The following is an 18914-nucleotide window of genomic DNA, read 5'->3' on the forward strand; positions in this document are numbered from 1 at the left end:
ACATGAGGCTTACTATCAGTAATGGAGAAAATGTTTGTTCGTTTGCATTCATTCATCGTTTTATTATTATTATTTTTTATATATATATAGATTTTGTAATTTTTAATTTAAATTGAGTTTAAATTTTAATCTTACGTGAATTTTTATTTTTATGCTTACATGATAATTGGTATCCAGTAGATAACCACGTGGAGGCGCTATGAATTCAGGATGGACCGCCAATAAAATAAATAATTTGCAAACCTACACCGAGAAACATGAATAAATAAATAAATAAATAATAATAATAAAATAATAAAGTGAATATAACATGAAAAAAGATTAGACATATGCCGAACCCCCAACTCAAGTAGGCCTACTGACTCTTGTATTCATTGTAACATACATTTCCTAGTGCTTTGGCGGTTGACAAATAATTTAAAACGAGATCAAATCTGAAACTGAAAATATTGTAACTCTAATACACTTAATGTATGCCCTCATGAAGGCCTGGAATCTCACAACATGTTAATATAATAGTTGATATAATTGATTACACTTATGTTATGACATGAAACAACACCGTTTGATTGAAGACTATACCTACACTGATCAGCCACAACGTTAAAACCACCTGCCTAATATTTAGTACGTTCTTCTCATGCAGCCAAAACAGCTCTGATGCATTGAGGCATTGACTTGACAAGAGCTCTGAACATGTCCTGTGGGCTCTGGCTGTCTGGCACCAAGACATTAGCAGAATATACTACAAGTTATGACGTGGGATTGGATTTGTGGGTGCAGCACTTCTTATAGATGCAAAGTCGAATTGAGATCTGGGAGAGTTGGAGGCCATTCGAACACTCCTGGATGTTTTTTTTTTTTTTGTTTGTTTTTTTGCAGTGTGGCAGGTGCATTATCCACTGCCTTCAGGGTACAAACACCATTACCATAAAGATATCTATGTGTTCTGCAATGATCTTTAGGTAGGGGGTACATGTCAAAGTAACATCCACATGAACGCAGGACCCAAGGTTTCCCAACAGAACATTGCACACACATCCGCTGGCCTGCCTTCGTCCTCCTGCTGCAAGCATTTGCCCATGTAAACAACACACATGCACCTAGCCATCCACCTGATATAAAAGAAAATGTAACCTTCTTTTACTTTTCCAAGGTTTATTTCTGAAACACACACAATACAACACTGTAGCCACTTTCAGTGATGGACAGGGGTCAAGTTGTCCTTCTTTGCACCACTTTTGGTAGGTAGGACTACTAATCAAAATGGCAAGCCTCTGGGTGGAAACAAACCCAGAAGACGTGTCATTTTAGAGGTGCTCTGACAGGTGCCATTGTAACGATAATATCAATGTTATTCACTTAACTTGTCAGTGGTTGTGGCCGATCAGCGTTAACCACAGAACCATTTAAACCAACTCGGATCTAATTTTGTCCATGTGTATTTCAGCCCTATTAATAGCATTTGCATCAGTAAGAAGCGGGGCGAGTTGCATTTTATTGGTAGAATTTATTAAACATGATTTCATCAAGAAACCATCAGTTACAGTGGTTGAAATGTCTTTTAAAATGTATTAAATGACACCTCGATCATCAAAAAAAACCAAACAATACCTAGATCATGAGCAATAGTCTCAATGTGGTTTTCATCAGAATTATAGACGTTTGAGACTGATAGACTTCTAAAGACAACGGATGTCTCACAAACTACTCCCTTGAGATCATGGGTGAGTACTGAATACTTCTGAATGAGCACAGTGATCAGAAATGCAACCGTAATGTAGAGGCATATGGTCTCTTAATCAAACAAGACCAGAGAGAAGGTTAAACGGGATTTAAAACACTGTCAGGATCAAGTCCAAAAACACAATTAATGTTGATACTCTGCAATTTAACACACTTGAACCCGAGTGCACTCTGGAAATACAACGATGCGGTTTATAATCTAGAGTAATGAAAGCCATATTCATAAAGCCCTGTGATGGAAGAATGTGATCAGTAACATCACTTTGATGGATCAGTAACTCAACCAAAAAGTGCTAAATCTATGTTGTTGTAAACTACACTGTACAGTACATGGTTGCAATGACACACACACACACACACACACAAATCTTAATTTCTTCCCAATGTACAGTTTACACATCAGATTTATACAGGTAAACATCAAACATACAGGATCTCATTATCAGAGTTCTGTTTCCATCCAGCCATTTTAAATCCAAGTTGAACTGCATGTTCTCTTGATCTTTGCACACAAAGAAAATCAATAAAATATGGCCCTTATGAATTTGATGCAACTCTCAGATGCTGTCCAGTGTTACTGCAGCTTGCATTAACACTTGCAGAGGACTAGAAAACACACATATAAAGGCATCACAGTCTACATTCTTTGTCAACTTTAAACCAAACCGGTGAGCATTCAGTTGTAAAGATAGTAATGAGTTCTAAAGGAAGACCTAAAAGTACTGTAATTCATTTTTCAGTGTCCACTCCCAATCCCAAAAACACCTTGCTAAATGTGTCGAAATGAAAAGAAATTGGTGGGTTAAGGGGAAGGCATTTTGAAATGCACCATCATGCAAGTGAACATCAGCTATATGACGTTCTTGAAAGCCACTTGTCTAAATAATTTAGTTAAAAGCAAAAGCCGTCCGAATTGTCAGTGTAGTTTAAGGGAATTCAATTAAAAGTGTGACTCAATTTGACAGGTATTCTGATAGAAGTCTATTTCCGTCTAATGAACTGCCAGTGAATTGGTAACATTTGAGGAGAAGTGCAGTCAAAGAGCGACTTTATGTGCGCCATATCCGTTAGCGTTCATTGATCCTTGAAGAGACATAAAGAAGTTACACTGGAAAAGTGCTGTGCATATTTTTCTGTAAACTCATAAAGAAACAGTGCTCAACACCACTCTCTCCCCCAGTGCGTCCCACAGCTGTCTAATCGGATCATTTATGAGAGACAAAACCCCATAAATATGCTGGCAGAACAAAAAGAAGCCAAATTAAAACCCAAACGGCCACTGCAAAGAACAACTGAAAATTAAACCGTGGCATAAGGCTGATTTCAGCATAGATTTGAGAGGACAGAGATGGAAACAACCGAAGAATGAGCCACCGATGCATCATGTAATGTTCCCTTGTGTAACAATCTAATTACAATAGACCTTCATTGATCGGTCAACCCATAGACCGGGCCATGGGCACACACCTGGTGTTCAATATCATAAAGCAGAAGCTCTAGAGCCAAAACAAGCGGTCGATTTAGATCGATCGCCAAACGGAAACAACGCAGCAGCATTAAAGTAAGACACAATGTCCACAATGCACTTCCAGGCTGGGGATGTTGTGCAATCCATTTGCAATGCTGTGATGCAAGTTCTATCGTTAAGGAAAGTTTGTTAAGTTTGGACACCATGTCCTATGAGTCAAAGGAAATTTGTAGTAACTGATGTAAAATGATATGGTAATATGCTCCATCTATGGGAGTAGAAATCAGGGAAGCATGCTTTGCTTAAGGTTAAGGACAGTGTGGAGAGCGGGTCATTATTGAAGGAAAATAAAGAGGAAACAAGAGTACAGGAGGAAGGAAGTCTTAATATTCAATCCATCTTCTCTTTTTGGACCAGTTTCGGTGCGTCGACAAACTCCCGTCCGTTGACCACGATGACCGCAGCCGTAAGAGCACTGGCCATTCCCCAGAACAACACGTATGCCAGGGTCTCCGTCCACGTGTCACCTGACAGACAGAACCAGATCTATCATTCACAAACTAAACAGGCACTACTGTACGTACATTTTCCAAAGAGAGCAACAGTAATGGAAGCGAATAATGATTAAAATCACTGTAACACACATCTCTTGTGGGTCAATGACATTTAACGGTAAATTAAATGACAAATCTAGTTTAAAACATGTCGAGTTCTTAAACATGTATTTTTGGTTTTCATGTTGGTTTCATTTAAATGTACTGACTCATGCATATAAACCATGTGATGTAATATTATTAAAGCTAACATCTTCTTTACATTCCACACATATATTCCACAATATATATTTTTAAGATGTATACACAGTATATATAGTTTTTTTTTCAACAGATCTTATTTATTAATAGATAAATATCAAGCTTTTATGGAGTTGCACCTCATGACATGACAATATGAACTAACTTTGCATTAATAAAATATGATGCTTAATACTTTAAGAGACTTCTTGACCTTGACATGATATAATTATATTTTTTGTTTTTAATTTTCACATTTTGTTTGCACCCCATGTCTTTTTCTAAGTCACATCACACGTTCTTATTTTATGATATCAGGACATTTGCAAAGTGAAATTTAATTCTGAAATTAAAAACATTCTTTTTAAGTAAATCCATGTAAGAATTAATTTTTTTATTAAATAAATAAATGGATATTTGTCGGGGTAGCACCATATTTAATTTTTGTCAGAAGTACAGTGTTGTACTTTAACATAAAGATTGTTCAGCTAAAGAAACTTCTTTCCAAATAAACCTTCAGTGGACAAAAACTCCATGAAACGGTTTTGAAAGTTGTGAAAAAGTGATCTAGAACCTGCCATTGTAAACCTATCCCTCACAGCCTAGCTGTTAAATTCAATTTGGCATCTAACCTGACTAACGTCTATAGATTTGGACAAAACCGTGTCATGTTATTGACCCTATTGCTTTATTGCATGTTGTGTTATAATGCCAAACCTTACCACTCATTAGGAGACAGATGATGCACATGGAGAAGGCCACCACCATAATAACAGGAAGCTGTAGAAGATAATTATGAATATAAAATAAGCAGGGAACCCCCAGCAGCTGGTGGTGTTGAACTATTAAAGTGTTGACTGAATGAAGGAGCTTGGAGTAAAGTTTCTTCATCCCAGTAATGAGCTCTTTTAATTCGGATTCTCTCTTACAACTAGCAGTATGGGAAAAGCACTGACCAAGAGGAACTTCCAGTCCTTCTGCATGTGCAGAGGCATCAAGCCGTCGGTTTCATCTACTGTATAGTTCCCGAGGAAGAGATCGATGGAGTCCTGTGGGCAAAGCCAGCTACTTAAGATTCAATGCAGTCTGATTAAAAGACATAAAGATAAAAGAATTCATACGCACTTGTCTGAACCCGTCTGAGAAATTGTTCTTGTAGTAACGGATCATTGAGTTCCAGCCGTCCATTACCAAGCCCCAGTGAGTCCTCTTCCCGGTTCTGAGGTCAAAGGTGAAGGTTACAACGGTGGACGCACACAACTGTGCTCATTCTGAAAGGAGTCTGGGATGAATACCTGGTGAAGTCGGTTTTCAATGCTCCGGTTCCTGCGTACTGTTTAGCACAAGCATTGGCATTGTCTGCCCACGCTGAGAGAAAAAAAAAAAAAAAAAAAAGGAAAATAATGAGGTTTCTTGCTTTATTTACTGTCTCCAAAACAAGAGAATTGTCTACTACGGGAATTTCTAGCAAAACAAACACACCGTTCTTATAAATCTTCTCAAAATCAGCCTGTTCCTCGATTTTCTGGCCTACGTGGAGGACGCCCATCCTCTGAAATGACATACAGCTCAAGGGGATGACAAATCAATATTTAACCACATTATTAGCAGATTTCTAAATGTCTCCAAGCAATCATAACCACATAAAAGTGTTTTACACTTCCTAAGCAGACCTGATGCAACAAGTTTCAAGTAAGTGGCGCTGACTGAGAGAAAAGCTGCAGAATTAGAGCCAGTCAGCTTTCTTGAGTGCGTAAGTGTCCTCAATTGCATCACACCTTAATATGCGTCAGACAAGCTAGTTGCGATGTGGCGTCACCTGTAGCTGGCTCTGTAGGGAGCGTCTGGCCAGCAGGCTCTGAATGACGTTGGTGCGGTCCAGACAGTCCATACAGTTACTGCGGAAGGTTCCAGACTGCTGGGACGTCACCTTCCCCTCTGAGCTCACCATGAAATACCTGCAGAATCAGCGTTCAGGAACCAGATCAAAGCCAATCAGTGACAGCATCACAGACCACAGTCTTTCCTATAGAACGGTACAGAAATGAATACGAACCCAAACTCCTCTTGCATGTCAGAAACAGCATCGACGAGAATCTGGAGGCGATGCCATCTCATCTTACTGCATTCTTTGTGGAAGTCAAAGGCGATGTACCTCAAAAGAGATTCAAGAGTCACTACACAGCAATAAAAAAACAAATAGCAGATGAAACAAGTGTTTTGATAGTAATAATAAATGTTTCATATTAGCATATAAAACTGGTTTCTGAGGGATTATGTGACATTGAAAACTGGAGGCACGATGCTGAAAATGCAGCTTTGACATCACAGGAATTAATAACATTATAAATTAAAATAGAAAACAATATTTAACAATATTACTGTTTTAACCTATTTGATCAATTAAATGCTTTTGTGAAAGTAAGCCCACACTTTTAAAGTAACACCACACTTTTCCTTAATAAGCTGCATGGTTTTAGGCATACATTTTTTCTGTGCTGCACTTTAATTCTTTATCTTAAAGGGATAGTTCACCACAAAATGAAAATTATGTCATTAATAACTCACTTTCATGTCGTTCCAAACCCGTATGACCTTCGTTCATCTTCACAACATAAATTAAGATATTTTTTTGATGAAATCTGAGCATTTTCTGACCATCCATAGACAGCAGCACAACTGACACGTTCAAGAAAGGTAGTAAGGACATCGTTAAAATAGTCCATTTGACACCAGTGCTTCAACCTCATTTTAATGAAGCAATGAGAATACTTTTTTTTGTGTAAAGAAAATAAATATTACGACTTTATTCAACAATTTCTTCTCTTCATTTCAGTCTTTGACATGCCTTCATGAGTACCACGACGCTTGCAAGTATTCTCACAGCTTCATTAAAATAAGGTTGAAGCACTGGTGTCACATGGACTATTTTAACCATGTCCTTACTACCTTTCTGGACCTTGAACGTGTCAGTTGTGCTGCTGTCTATGGATGGTCAGAAAATGCTCAGATTTCATCAAAAATACCTTTATTTGTGTTCAGAAGATGAGGAAAGGTCTTACGGGTTTGGAACGACATGAGGGTGAGTCATTAATGACATCATTTTTGGGTGAACTGTCCCTTTAAGCGTCTGCTCAAAGTATATTCCTAGAAAGGGCAATAGTAATTGCCTTAGCAAACACCACTAAAAATGCATCTGTAGGAATTAAACGAACGAGTTTGAAGTACTTGATGAGTCCGTTCTCCACGCCATTGACCATTCTGGCAAAGGCCTGTTCAAGAGGCAGTTCAGATCCTTTCTGATTCACCTGCAGACAAAGCAATTATCTTCAACTATTTGACCAATCACACTCAACTGCAACTTTCTGCAGGTGGATTGAAAGATTGTACTCACCAAATTTAGAATCACTTGCTTGCCATAAATGAGAACCTGTGACTCGAAATGCCTCCTGAATCCATCCATCTGCAAGGATAGATAGATAGATGGACAGATGGATAGATGGATAGATGGACAGACAGACAGATAGACAGACATATATACAGACAGACATATATACAGACAGACAGACAGACAGATCACATAAGTGTTCTTACGTGATTGAGGTCGGTGCTTATCTGAGGCTTGGGCTTGTACTTCAGGTTGGGTCTTTGAGACCAGAAAAAGGGCATGGAGCCTCGAGTCTGTGTAAGAGGTGAGTGAAAGAGCACAAATTAAACCTCTGAGGTGAATTCTGGGAGGACAACAACAAATATTTATGTAATAAAGGCCAACAGTAGTTTCCACCAACCTGCACAAAGGACGCCCGGGCATTACTGTACTGCACGATCTGTTCTGTCTCAACGAAGTTAGCAGCATGTCCTTCAGAGTCAATGCCTGAGACGTAGGAGAAAACTGGAAGATCTGCACCAAAGACTACTGCGTATATAAGTATATTTGCTTGAACACATCTCACCTCTGACATAATATCGGACTCCGGCTCTGAAACAGCTCCGTCTAGAGATGAGGATCCACTCAAACACCTTCCCATTGATGCAGCACGGCTTCATCACAATAACTGAAGCAGTGGCTTAAGACTCAATATCACACACATTTTCCAACTACTACTTATTTCCTCAATTTCATCCCAAGCAATTGTGTTTTTAGATTATGGACAATATTATCAACTAGTAACAATGTCATCTTTAACAGAAACCGTTCACAGTTCATAAGGCGAAATAAAGTGAGCAACTTGAACCACAAACAACACGACATCTCTCAAAGGATACATCCGTGGATGACAGGAAATGCAAATTTATGGAGCTGAAAAAGGGGAATCAGTGACTTAGCATGCACAGTTTTCTCATAGGTTTAATGGTTTCTGAACTAGGTTTATTTTTATACCTCAGGCTGAGAGATTATTTCTCTTAAAAGGTTTCCATTCCACATGAATCTCTGGTCTGCCTGTGTGGAGACATGACAGGAGACAGGAATCACTGGAGAAGTTAGGGTTGTTTTGAGGGTGTAATTCACAAACAGAGTAACCAAATGTCCTCGAGATGTTTGAAACTTCAAACAGCTCTGTGTCTCTGTTGTGCCATCACTGTCTTTGCTCTGCTCACCCTCTCCAGCAGACTCATCTCCTGGAAGTCCGGGCTGGTGTTGGACAGGCGCTGCTGGGTGTGGGTCAGGTCGTAGTCCGTGCAGAAGTAGAAACCGTCTGTGTTTAGGACATTGCTAAGCATGGACAGAAACGCCTTGTTGTCCTGCATCTGTGAGTAGGAAACAGTGAGTGAATAATAAGATTATTGGCCAAACTTGATGTGAACAGAAAGAAGACTAGGGTCATTGGTTTAAATCTTAATTTATTTGGGGCCTTTTCCTTTTTTATGGCATGAAAGTAAAATAATGACAGGACAATAGAGAGAAGATGGAGAAGTGGGATGAGGTAGGGTCCTGCAATATCACTTTGATATTAAAACCTGGCAGTCAATATTAAAATATTTCACAATATATCGATTTTTAATGAAAATGTGACTTAAAAAAAAAACAATTTACTAGTGGAAAAAGTCCCTTTGGCAATGTCAAAACTATTGAAATAAATAAATGATTGAAATACAAATATTTATAATTTATTTTATAATTATATATAACTATATATTTATATATAGCAGATTAGAATAAAGAAAATATGCAACAATAAAGCATTATTATCATCATCATACTGTGTAACAACAAAATATATTAATTTGATAACATTAATTATTTTATTAGATTGTAATATTTATATTATTTAAATTATTAATTCTTATTGTTTATTAATAATTATTTTACTAATAATAATTACCCTAACAACAACAATACATTAATTTGACAACATTATCTTAATATGTAAATTATTTGTAATTATAATTGTTTAATAATAATTATTAATACTACTAAAAATAAAGCTACTAATTTGTTTGCATGAATAATAAAATAATAACATTATTTAACGGAAATAGCATTTTGACTTTCTCTTTTTAATAAAACACTTTAAGTTTAATTTAAATGGATCTAAGACAACTAGCAAATTAGTATTTTAATACAGAATTTAATACAATACAACTAGCAAAAATACAGAATCTCTCTCACGAACACTTCGGCCGGGTTTCACAGACAGGGCTCAGACTGAGAAGCCAGGATTATGTCATACAGTAGTTCAATTAGGACATTTAAGTCATTTTTATTAACATGCCTTAGAAAAAAACACTACTGGTTTTCATCTTGAGACTAAACAAAGGCACTGATATGTTTTAAGATCAGTCAGTGTGGGTTTCCTTCAGTAGAAACAGTTCAGAATTACACTTTAGGCTTAAGTCTTATCTGTGAAACCGGGGGTTAATGTGTTTGTAGCATAACTAACTGCTAAACCAAGATTTTGACAAAAGGAAGTGGTTTGACATGTTCAAAAAAGGCAGTTTAAAGTCAAAGTGCATATCATGTATTCAAAACATGCATGCTCATGAGTTAATCTGCTCTAATGCATCACACAACGCTCTTACTTTAGCACAACTCATTCATTCATACTGAAAACAAGCTTTGCTCCATGTGCAGGTGCCAAAACTAAGCTCTCAACCAATGCCAGGCCTTTCAATCTCAGCATATGCTTTCTGCAGTAAAAGGATCACGCTCCACTAAGCTCTGGAGTGGAACAGGAATGACCTGAATTGATTCCTCCTCCAAGAAGAACCTGGTCAGCAGAACCATTTGCCTTTATACGCAAACTCGTCTCTTACTGCAGTTATTCCCTTCTGCTCAACTCCGAGCATATAATTACATGCAATTCATTATGAAAATGTCACAATAGTCAACACAAAAAAGATAAAGACAATTCATGCAAGGAATCGTCACCTTATCAAAAAGGTGTGGCACTTTCATCCAGGCAAGAAACATAGTTTAGAAAGTATGCAAACATTGCCGAGAATGCAAAGCGCACTTGCATCTTGTTATTAATTCGTTTTCTGACACATTCTGGAACTAAACTAACCAAACTAGTGGAGCTAGATGCATTCACTGCAGACCTCATGCGCTTACATTGAACCTTCCGACAAAAGTCGAGATGTTTGGAGTGCTTTAATGATCTAGTTGTTTGCAGTCGAGCCTCCCGTGTACTGGTTTCAACTCGAAACACTTCCCATGTCCAGTACTGGTCTACTCACAGGCTGCATCCAACGCCATTTCAGCCGAAGTCTTATCCTCACTAAATAATGCAGCAGCAAGTATACAACACTGTAATGAGATATCGCTGCGCTCGAGGCAATTTTGTGTACACCAAAATTCATAAGCCGGGGGTGAATCTGCTGTGTTGTTCATACAGTACTTCTGAGTAAGCTTTAAATGGAAAAAAGTCTTAAAAGTTCAGAGCAGGAAACCTTTGGTTATGATTTAGAGACGCACCGGGCAACTGATCAAACAACGACTGACATTTAGAGCCCACTTTCTACTCGAGGTGTCACAAACATCAGCATTACACTGAAGGTTGAGGTTAGGGACTTTGATGACCTGAAAATCTGTGAGGTGCAATATGGTCTTCTTATAGGAAATCACATCAAACTCCAGCGCTTTCCACACAGTGTGGCCAAACAGGTCGCCCACTTTCCTTTTCCGTGTGACGACTATGAGGTACATCCCTGTAGAACCCAAAAAAAATAAAGCGTCATGGTAATCGAAAAGAAAACGTCATATTATCAACGTTCCGAATTCTACGGAAAAATCGGAACATCGTAAAAACATAGAACCTACCAGCCACCAGCCGAATAGTTCCCATGATTCCACAGATGGGTCTGGTTACACCTGATGGGGGGATGTCCTTAATACCTTCAAGAGGAAAAAACATTGATGCACCATTCACATTGCGCATTTAATCTACTCCACTGCTTTGATAAGAGGAAGTAACAGACCTGTGCTATTCCTGGAATAAACCTTTATCAAAAAACCACAGCAACTACCTCAAACGTAAAATGTCACACTGACAATACTGATGAAATGTCACCATTAAAACCGAGAACTACAACAAAGTCCAAATAGCTGCCGTAACTCTTCATCGATGGCTGTGTAGTCTGAAAGGGCTGATTCCCTCATTAGTCGTAGTGGTTCAGAAATGTCAGATCACAGCTGCCCAAACTAGAAATCTTTCACTGCACTTTTCCACACGGTCAGAGAAATGAGCTGCTTAACCTTCAGAAAATGTTCATCGCCAGCCTCGGGAAGACAAACTATAATTTAAATGAGCGGTTTTATTATTCTATTCACTTTTAGTAACTTTTAGTTACTGTTCTTTGGGACAACATCAAATATAGTTTAAAGGGTTAGTTCACCCCCAAAAATGAAAATTTGATCATTAATTACTCACCATCATGTTGTTCCAAACCCATAAGAGCTTCGTTCATCTTCTGAACACAGATTAAGATATTTTTGATGAAATCCGAGAGCTTTCTGACCCTGCATAGACAGCAACACAACTGAAACGTTCCCAGGCCCAGAAATGCAGTAAAGACATCGATAAAACAGTCCATGTGACATCAGTAGCTCGACTTCAATTTTGCGAAGCTATGAGAATACATTTTGTGTGTAAAAATAATTTATTTAATGATTCTTCTCCCTGAGTTAATGTCTTGTGCCATTTTGGAGAGTACCATAACGCACGGGTGCGCTTTCCCCAGAACATAATCAACGTAATCAGAGATGTTCACGTTCAGGACAAAGCACGTACATACTGCATGTAAATGTCCTTACTGCGTTTCTGGGAACATTTCGGTTGTGTTGATATCTATGGAGGGTCAGAGAGCTCTTAGATTTAATAAAAAATATCTTAATTTGTCTATATAGGTCTTACAGGGTTGGAACGACATATGGGTGAGTAATAAATGACAGGATTTAATTTTTTTTCTTTTTTTTGCGTAATAACACTTTAAACATTGTAGTTTTGCAATAGTCAATAAATAAACATCACAATTAAACATAATTAGACATAATATAACACACAATTTGGGGATGTATTTTAAAAGTCTCTTAAGCTCTCAAAGACTGCATTTATTTGATCAAAAATACAGTAAAAATATTAATATTTTGAATTATATTTACAATTAAAAATTACCGTTTTCTATTTGAATATGTTAAAATGTAATTATAGCTTCATTTTCAGCATCATAACTCTAGTCTTCAGTGTCACACGATCCTTCATAAATCATTCAAATATGCTGATTTGATGCTCAAGACACATTTCTGATTATTATCAATATTGAAAATGGTTGCATTGCTTCATATGCTTGTGAAAACTGTGATATTTTTTTCAGGAATCTTTGATAGTGAAAAAGAACAGCACTTAATTGATGTAGAAATCTTTTGTAATATTTGAAGTGTCACTTTTGCTGAGTGAAAGTATTAAGTTCTAATCTGTAATTGTAAAAGGGGCTATTTGCATTCAGGACGAAATGTGATCGCGTTTCTTACCAGTAGTCAGGCCTTACCTGCGAGGGTCATCTCGGTGGACACCCTATCAATAACCAGCACGTCATTAGCTCCATCATCACAGGCCTCAATGTAGAACTTCTCAGGTGTCGCATGCCTATGAAAAAAAGATGAAAAAAAAAGTTTTATTTTCAACAAATAAACCTAACTCTTCTGATTAAACAGAACAGTAAATCTATTCTGACCATTTTCTTACTGGGCTGCGAAACACTGGTTTTTCCAGTATAACACAAGAGGTGAGGGTTTGGCTGGTTAGCATTTGACAGTTAGCTGCATTATGCAAGCAAATGCCTTTGAGATTATGGTGAATGTTATAAATAGCACTGAATAAAGAAACTGTATATGTATATAACACAATCAGCTTTTGAGTGGTGATGATATCAATAAGACAAAACAGCGTCAGAAACATAATCAGAAACATCTCAGACCATCTGGAGAGAGCACATTTTCAGCAACGTCATAAATCAGAACTGCTTTGCGGTTTCAGTCGTGCATATTTTTAAGTAAAGTTTAGAGAAAATAACAGATAGACATTGTTTCATAAGTTAAGTTTCAGATCTACAATCTGAGAAGCGTGAGAGTCTGTTTCAGTAACAACATCGTACATGCTTGTCCCACTTTAATGGCCGGAGTCTTCCTTCCTTACCAAAATGCTGAGCAGCCACTTTCTGTGCACCACTTGATGAGTTTGCAACGAGGAAAGGGTGCAGCGTCTGCATGGTTAACCTCTGCCCCATTAACCATGACTGCATAATAGGTCAATGGAATCTATCTCAAAATATTCAAATTAACTTGATGGCTCAGTTTGGTTTCATGGCATCTCCAGTTCTCTGAGGCTTCTGATCAGGTCATGCAAGTAAAAACAACACCGATGTTCAACTCTACCCTGCAATTTCATTTTGTTTTTATTGCTACAGTGGTGGCAGATTCGCATCCCTTATAGATCTGTATCTAGTGTCTGTATATCACAAATCACAGGCTTTATGAATTATGTGCTCCCTCTCAGCAAACACACTGCGTGCAAGGGTTTCTGGCTTATTATAAACTATGTCATTAAAGACAAGTTTTTCTCAGCTGTAATACCATTCTGTTTATCATGCAAGAGGCCATTCATAAAACTGAAGGGCTTACTGTATCACTACCAAAAATTACAAAACAGGCTAATTACATAATTAAAGCAAGATACAAACAATCATTAATAATTTGGTATTTAGTAAGCAAAATAGTAAATCTGTAATATAAAAAATAATAGGCCATAAAAAAAAGATGATTAAATAAGAAATACAAAATACATTTTAAGAACAATATTTTTTTGCATTATGATTTAATTGTAATAAGCATAATTTATTATAACTGTATTGCAAAAAATAACTAATTCTAAAAGTAATTAAAAAGATACAATATTAAAATTGTAAAACATGTAAAAAAAAAATAATAATAATAATAAATATATATATATATATATATATATATATATATATATATATATATATATATATATATCAGTATTTTATTATTGCAGGTTTTTTAACGTGAAAAGTCTCTGAGAAGCCGAATGTTAGTTTCTGACATAAAAAAATTAAATAAATCAAAGCAATGCACCAAAATATCAGCAATCAGCAATATTCAGCAGATATATCAATAAAAATGTGGTTGAAATACTAATAATAATTATTTACCTTGGGAAACCTATTCAATGTCCAGAAACTCATCAATTAGCTAGAAGAAAAAAATTCTAGAAAGGAGCATTTTGCTAAATATATACACTAAGTGACATATTCATTTTATTTTTACTTAAACTGTTAGTAAGACTAAATGTATGTCTGAGGAAAAAAAAAGTTTTTAATTACAGCATCACTGTTTTAATGTTTAATTACAACAATAAATTAATGCATCATTAAAAGTCAGCGCAAAAACATGCATGCAGTTTTATTTCCCCCCGTTTTTATTTGAGCGCTGATTATTAAATAAATTTGAACTAATTGATTAATAACTGAACTTCAGTTTCCGTTTTAGGCTAAGAAAAATAGTTTTGGTGCATCACCAGTAAACCTTTCTTTTCCTTCCATTCAGTTGTCATGATAATTAATGTCACTGCAAAACAATCCAGGTTCTCAGAACTACAGTAGATGTTCAGAAGCCGGTGACTCAGAAAGGACACCACTGTAACTCATATCAGTATCCGAGCGTCTGATAACTCAGTGTCATGATGATGCAAGCTGTGGGCTGGAGACATTCCATCAGGTTCCCCTCCCTCTCAGCGGTTCAACTCAGTACAGTTTCACAATTTGTCAAATAATCAGATATTAATTGTGCATGGTTGTACAGTATGCCATACACTCTTGCATTGTTTTTATGCATACATAGCTGGAATAATGTTTGACTAAATATAGCCTAATATAGGCACTGTTTAACATTATCTTTACACTGATGCCTCTACAAAACTGCAGCATTGACTCAGTGTGCTTCAGCTGACCTCAGCATCCTAATGCATAGTCCAAATAAATACCCATAAACAGATACTGTCCAGACTCAGATCAATGCATCATAGCCCGGCGAGCTGCATAGACTCACTGGGTTTTGAAACACAGTCAATCTGAACAGTGTCTGAATAAACTGCACTGTACTATACTGTAAGACCTCTGACAGCGCCCACAGACGCTTCCATTAAAAGAGCTAGGCTTCATTAAAGCGAAATTGGGCGCCGTTCGTGTTTCTATCTGTCGCTGCGCTCGAATAAAAGTTTAAACTTACAGGTTGAACCTCTCGTATGCAGTAGCCATCTTCACTTCCGTGTTTGCTCAGAGTGCCGTGACGTATTTGTGGGAGTGGCGACTGGAAGGTGTGGCTTCTGGTGTAGACGTCACTGTGCGGGTTACCTCACTTAAACTAAAAAAAGAAACAAACAAACAAAAAAACCCTAAAGATACTAAACGTTACTTTCTGAGACTTCTCTGATTGCTAAATCTTTGCAATTCGTTGATAACAAAAACAAGTTTCTTAAGAATTAATATTATTTTTAAAGATTTTTAAACAGTTCTTTGTCTACAGTTTTATTTTATTCTATTTATTTCTCTCATTTTTCTTAGGCCTACTATTAAGTCTGTCTATGAAAGATTTCGCTATTTATTTACTCTTCAAGCATTAACAATGCTTTTGAGTTTGGTAACCTTTATATTTTGCGATGAATATTTCATACGAGAGTCTTTTTATGTATAATTCTTATAGACTATGACCCATTTCCTTCTCATGAGAAAAATCAGGCTTTTGTATCTCATGATTATGAAATAATAAGTCATAATTACTGTATGACATAAAAAGTTTAAATTATGAGTTACTAAGTCATAATTATGATATAAAAAAGTAAAAATTATGACATTCTGTTAGTTATGAAACAAAATGAAAAAATATTGGATAAAACATCATAATTGTGAGAAAGGAAAAATAATAGTATAAAACGTAATTGTGACAGAGGAAATATTAGATAAATACGAAATTATGTCATACTGGTTCATAATAAAGGGGCAAAAAAGTCATTATTATAAAACAAGTTCTAATAATCATCTCATAATTATGATTGAATAAAACATTTTCTTTTTCTTATGAGACAGAAATGGGTTTCCATATACATATGATCTCATTTTATAGTTTATTGTGAGTGAGTATTTTGTTTTCTTTGTACTATTGTCTTCTGTTTTAATGCAGAACGTACAGTTATTTGTTTAAATTAAGAAACTCTAAAGAATCCCAACTGAACCTAAGTGAGCACTTTTAATAATCACAAATGTTTAAATGTTATATGGGAAAACTCTGATGAAAACAGTGACTTCCATGAGGAAATATACACATTATTAGACGGTATTGTGCAATATATTGCATAGCAATGTTTTTTTAAAGAAGTGTAAGATGACTATAAAGTAGCCGAGGCAACACTTAAAAAGTTCTTGCACTATAGGAAACTGTGGTCTACACAGGATTACGACACCGCACATTTCTATTCAGCAGATGGGAAGCAGGTGTGTGTGTGCTGGAGGACTGTTGGAAGGTCAGGTGTGTGTGAGGTGTGGGTGTGTGTGTGTAAGAGAGAGAGAGAGAGAGAGAGAGAGAGAGAGAAAGAGGGAGGGAGAAAGTGTGTTTTCCACAGCTATTCAAATTAAACAATCATTAAAAATTCCCAGACTTTGAAGCATTTAGGGAGAGTGATTAGTCCCCCACCCACGGTCCCAACCCCAAGATGAGTCAGGGCAAGGTAACGCCCCATGCAGAGACCATGCGCCCACAAAGGATGTTCCCCTGAAACAAATTACTGTACATGTCTTGATCAAACCATAGAATCATATGCATAGAATATATACTGTTCAAAAATTTGGTTCAATAAGGTTGTTTCTGAATGAAATTAATACTTTTATTCAGCAAGGATGAGTGACAGTAAATACATTTATAATGTTACATAAGGTGTATATTTTTTAACTTTGTATATATCAAAAAAGTTTATATACTGGTATGTATAAGTAATGTAAAAGTGTTGCAGAGAGGGCGTGGTTTAGCGAAGTCTGTAGAGAGTATAAAACGCCAGGAGAGACAGAAGCAGTCGAGAGAGAGACGGACTGCTGACCACCGGAAGGAGTTAACCAGAAGTGTTTGCCAATAGAGTCTGCTAGTGTCAGAATAAAAGTCACCATTAGTGTTTGTAACGATTACTTTTGATTTATTAAAAACCTTGTCAGCAGTCCATCCGACCCCATGCTCCTTTCCTTCCTACGAACTCACTACACTGGTCCCGAAACCCGGGAAAGGAAGAAGGAGTGCCGCCACCATGCAGAGCCAGTCCTCCACCCCATTTGAGGACGTCATCTCATCCCTTGCGGCTGATCCCCCTGCTCTCGGGCGAGTCCAAGGTGGCCGCACAACAGCTACCGGTGGCGAGCCTCCTGGTCTTCGACGACCTGAAGAGGGCCATCATTCAGCGGGTCGGTCGGACCCCAGAGCAGCATCACCAGCGGTTCCGTTCACTGGACCTGGTGGAATCCGGTCAGCCCTTTGCGATGGCCCAGCAGCTCCGGGACTCCTGCCGCAAGTGGCTACTGGCAGAGGGAAGTGACGTGGAACACATCATCGACCTCATGGTGCTGGAGCAGTTCATCACTCGGCTTCTGAAGAGAACAGCCGAGTGGGTCCAGTGCCACCGTCCCACGTCGCTGGACTCGGCCATATATCTAGCGGAGGACCACATGGTGGCATCCCCAAGGTTCGAGATAGTTTCTCCGCTATCTCCGCTCCAATTCTCCAATCCACTCCCTGCCATTGGGGCGGCGGGAAGGTCTGGGCTGGCCTGTTGACGTTTCGGGGACCCGGAGCATTTTGTGGAGAGGTGTCGAGTGATGGAGGTGGGAATGATGATCTAGGTCCCGGATGTGCCACAGGCCACCCCCAGTCAGGCAGGAGAGTACCAAATACCTGTGAGTATCAAGGGGGGGACATATCCGGCCTTATTGGATTCAGGATGTAACCAAACCTCAATCCATCAAAGCCTTATTCAACCGGGGGCATTGGGTACAAGCCGCGTGGTTAAGGTGTGGTGCATACACAGGGATGTGGTGGAGTATCCGGTGGTCCCAATTATTATACATTTCAGGGGTCAAAAGCATAGTGTGGAGGTAGCGGTTAGTCCCCACTTCTGGCATCCGATAATTTTGGGAACGAATTGGCCCCCGTTTATGATTTATTGGGGTCGTTATTTGCAGATGCCTCTTGGGGAAATAAGGCACGGAAGGGGGCCGCGCGGGTGCAGATGGGATAAACTGAGCCAGGATAGCTGGGTTCTGCTTCAGGGGAACCGAGCGAAATCAAGAGACTTATTCTCTCTGAGCGTAATGACTTTCCTCTGGAGCAGTCTCAGGATGAGACATTAAAACAT

General features: G+C 37.9%; 1 protein-coding gene across 1 annotated transcript; it reads right to left on the bottom strand.

Moving 5' to 3' along the window:
* Positions 1–1495: 1495 nt before the first annotated feature.
* LOC127978866 (phosphatidylinositol-3-phosphatase SAC1-A-like) lies at positions 1496–15845 on the bottom strand. The gene is made up of 20 exons (XM_052583826.1): positions 15752–15845; positions 12997–13094; positions 11270–11344; positions 11030–11157; positions 8608–8757; positions 8390–8449; positions 8275–8308; positions 7962–8063; positions 7797–7882; positions 7603–7689; positions 7403–7471; positions 7237–7316; positions 6065–6163; positions 5828–5966; positions 5491–5560; positions 5304–5376; positions 5134–5227; positions 4965–5057; positions 4731–4788; positions 1496–3741 (listed from the first exon to the last, which is right to left on the bottom strand). Exons 1-20 carry the CDS (start codon positions 15778–15780, stop codon positions 3605–3607), a joined length of 1761 nt encoding a protein of 586 aa, XP_052439786.1. The 5' UTR covers positions 15781–15845; the 3' UTR covers positions 1496–3604.
* Between the last annotated feature and the right edge of the window lie 3069 nt (positions 15846–18914).

This window comes from Carassius gibelio, chromosome B19 (assembly GCF_023724105.1).
Source record: "Carassius gibelio isolate Cgi1373 ecotype wild population from Czech Republic chromosome B19, carGib1.2-hapl.c, whole genome shotgun sequence".
In the NCBI taxonomy this organism is placed as follows: Eukaryota; Metazoa; Chordata; class Actinopteri; order Cypriniformes; family Cyprinidae; genus Carassius; species Carassius gibelio.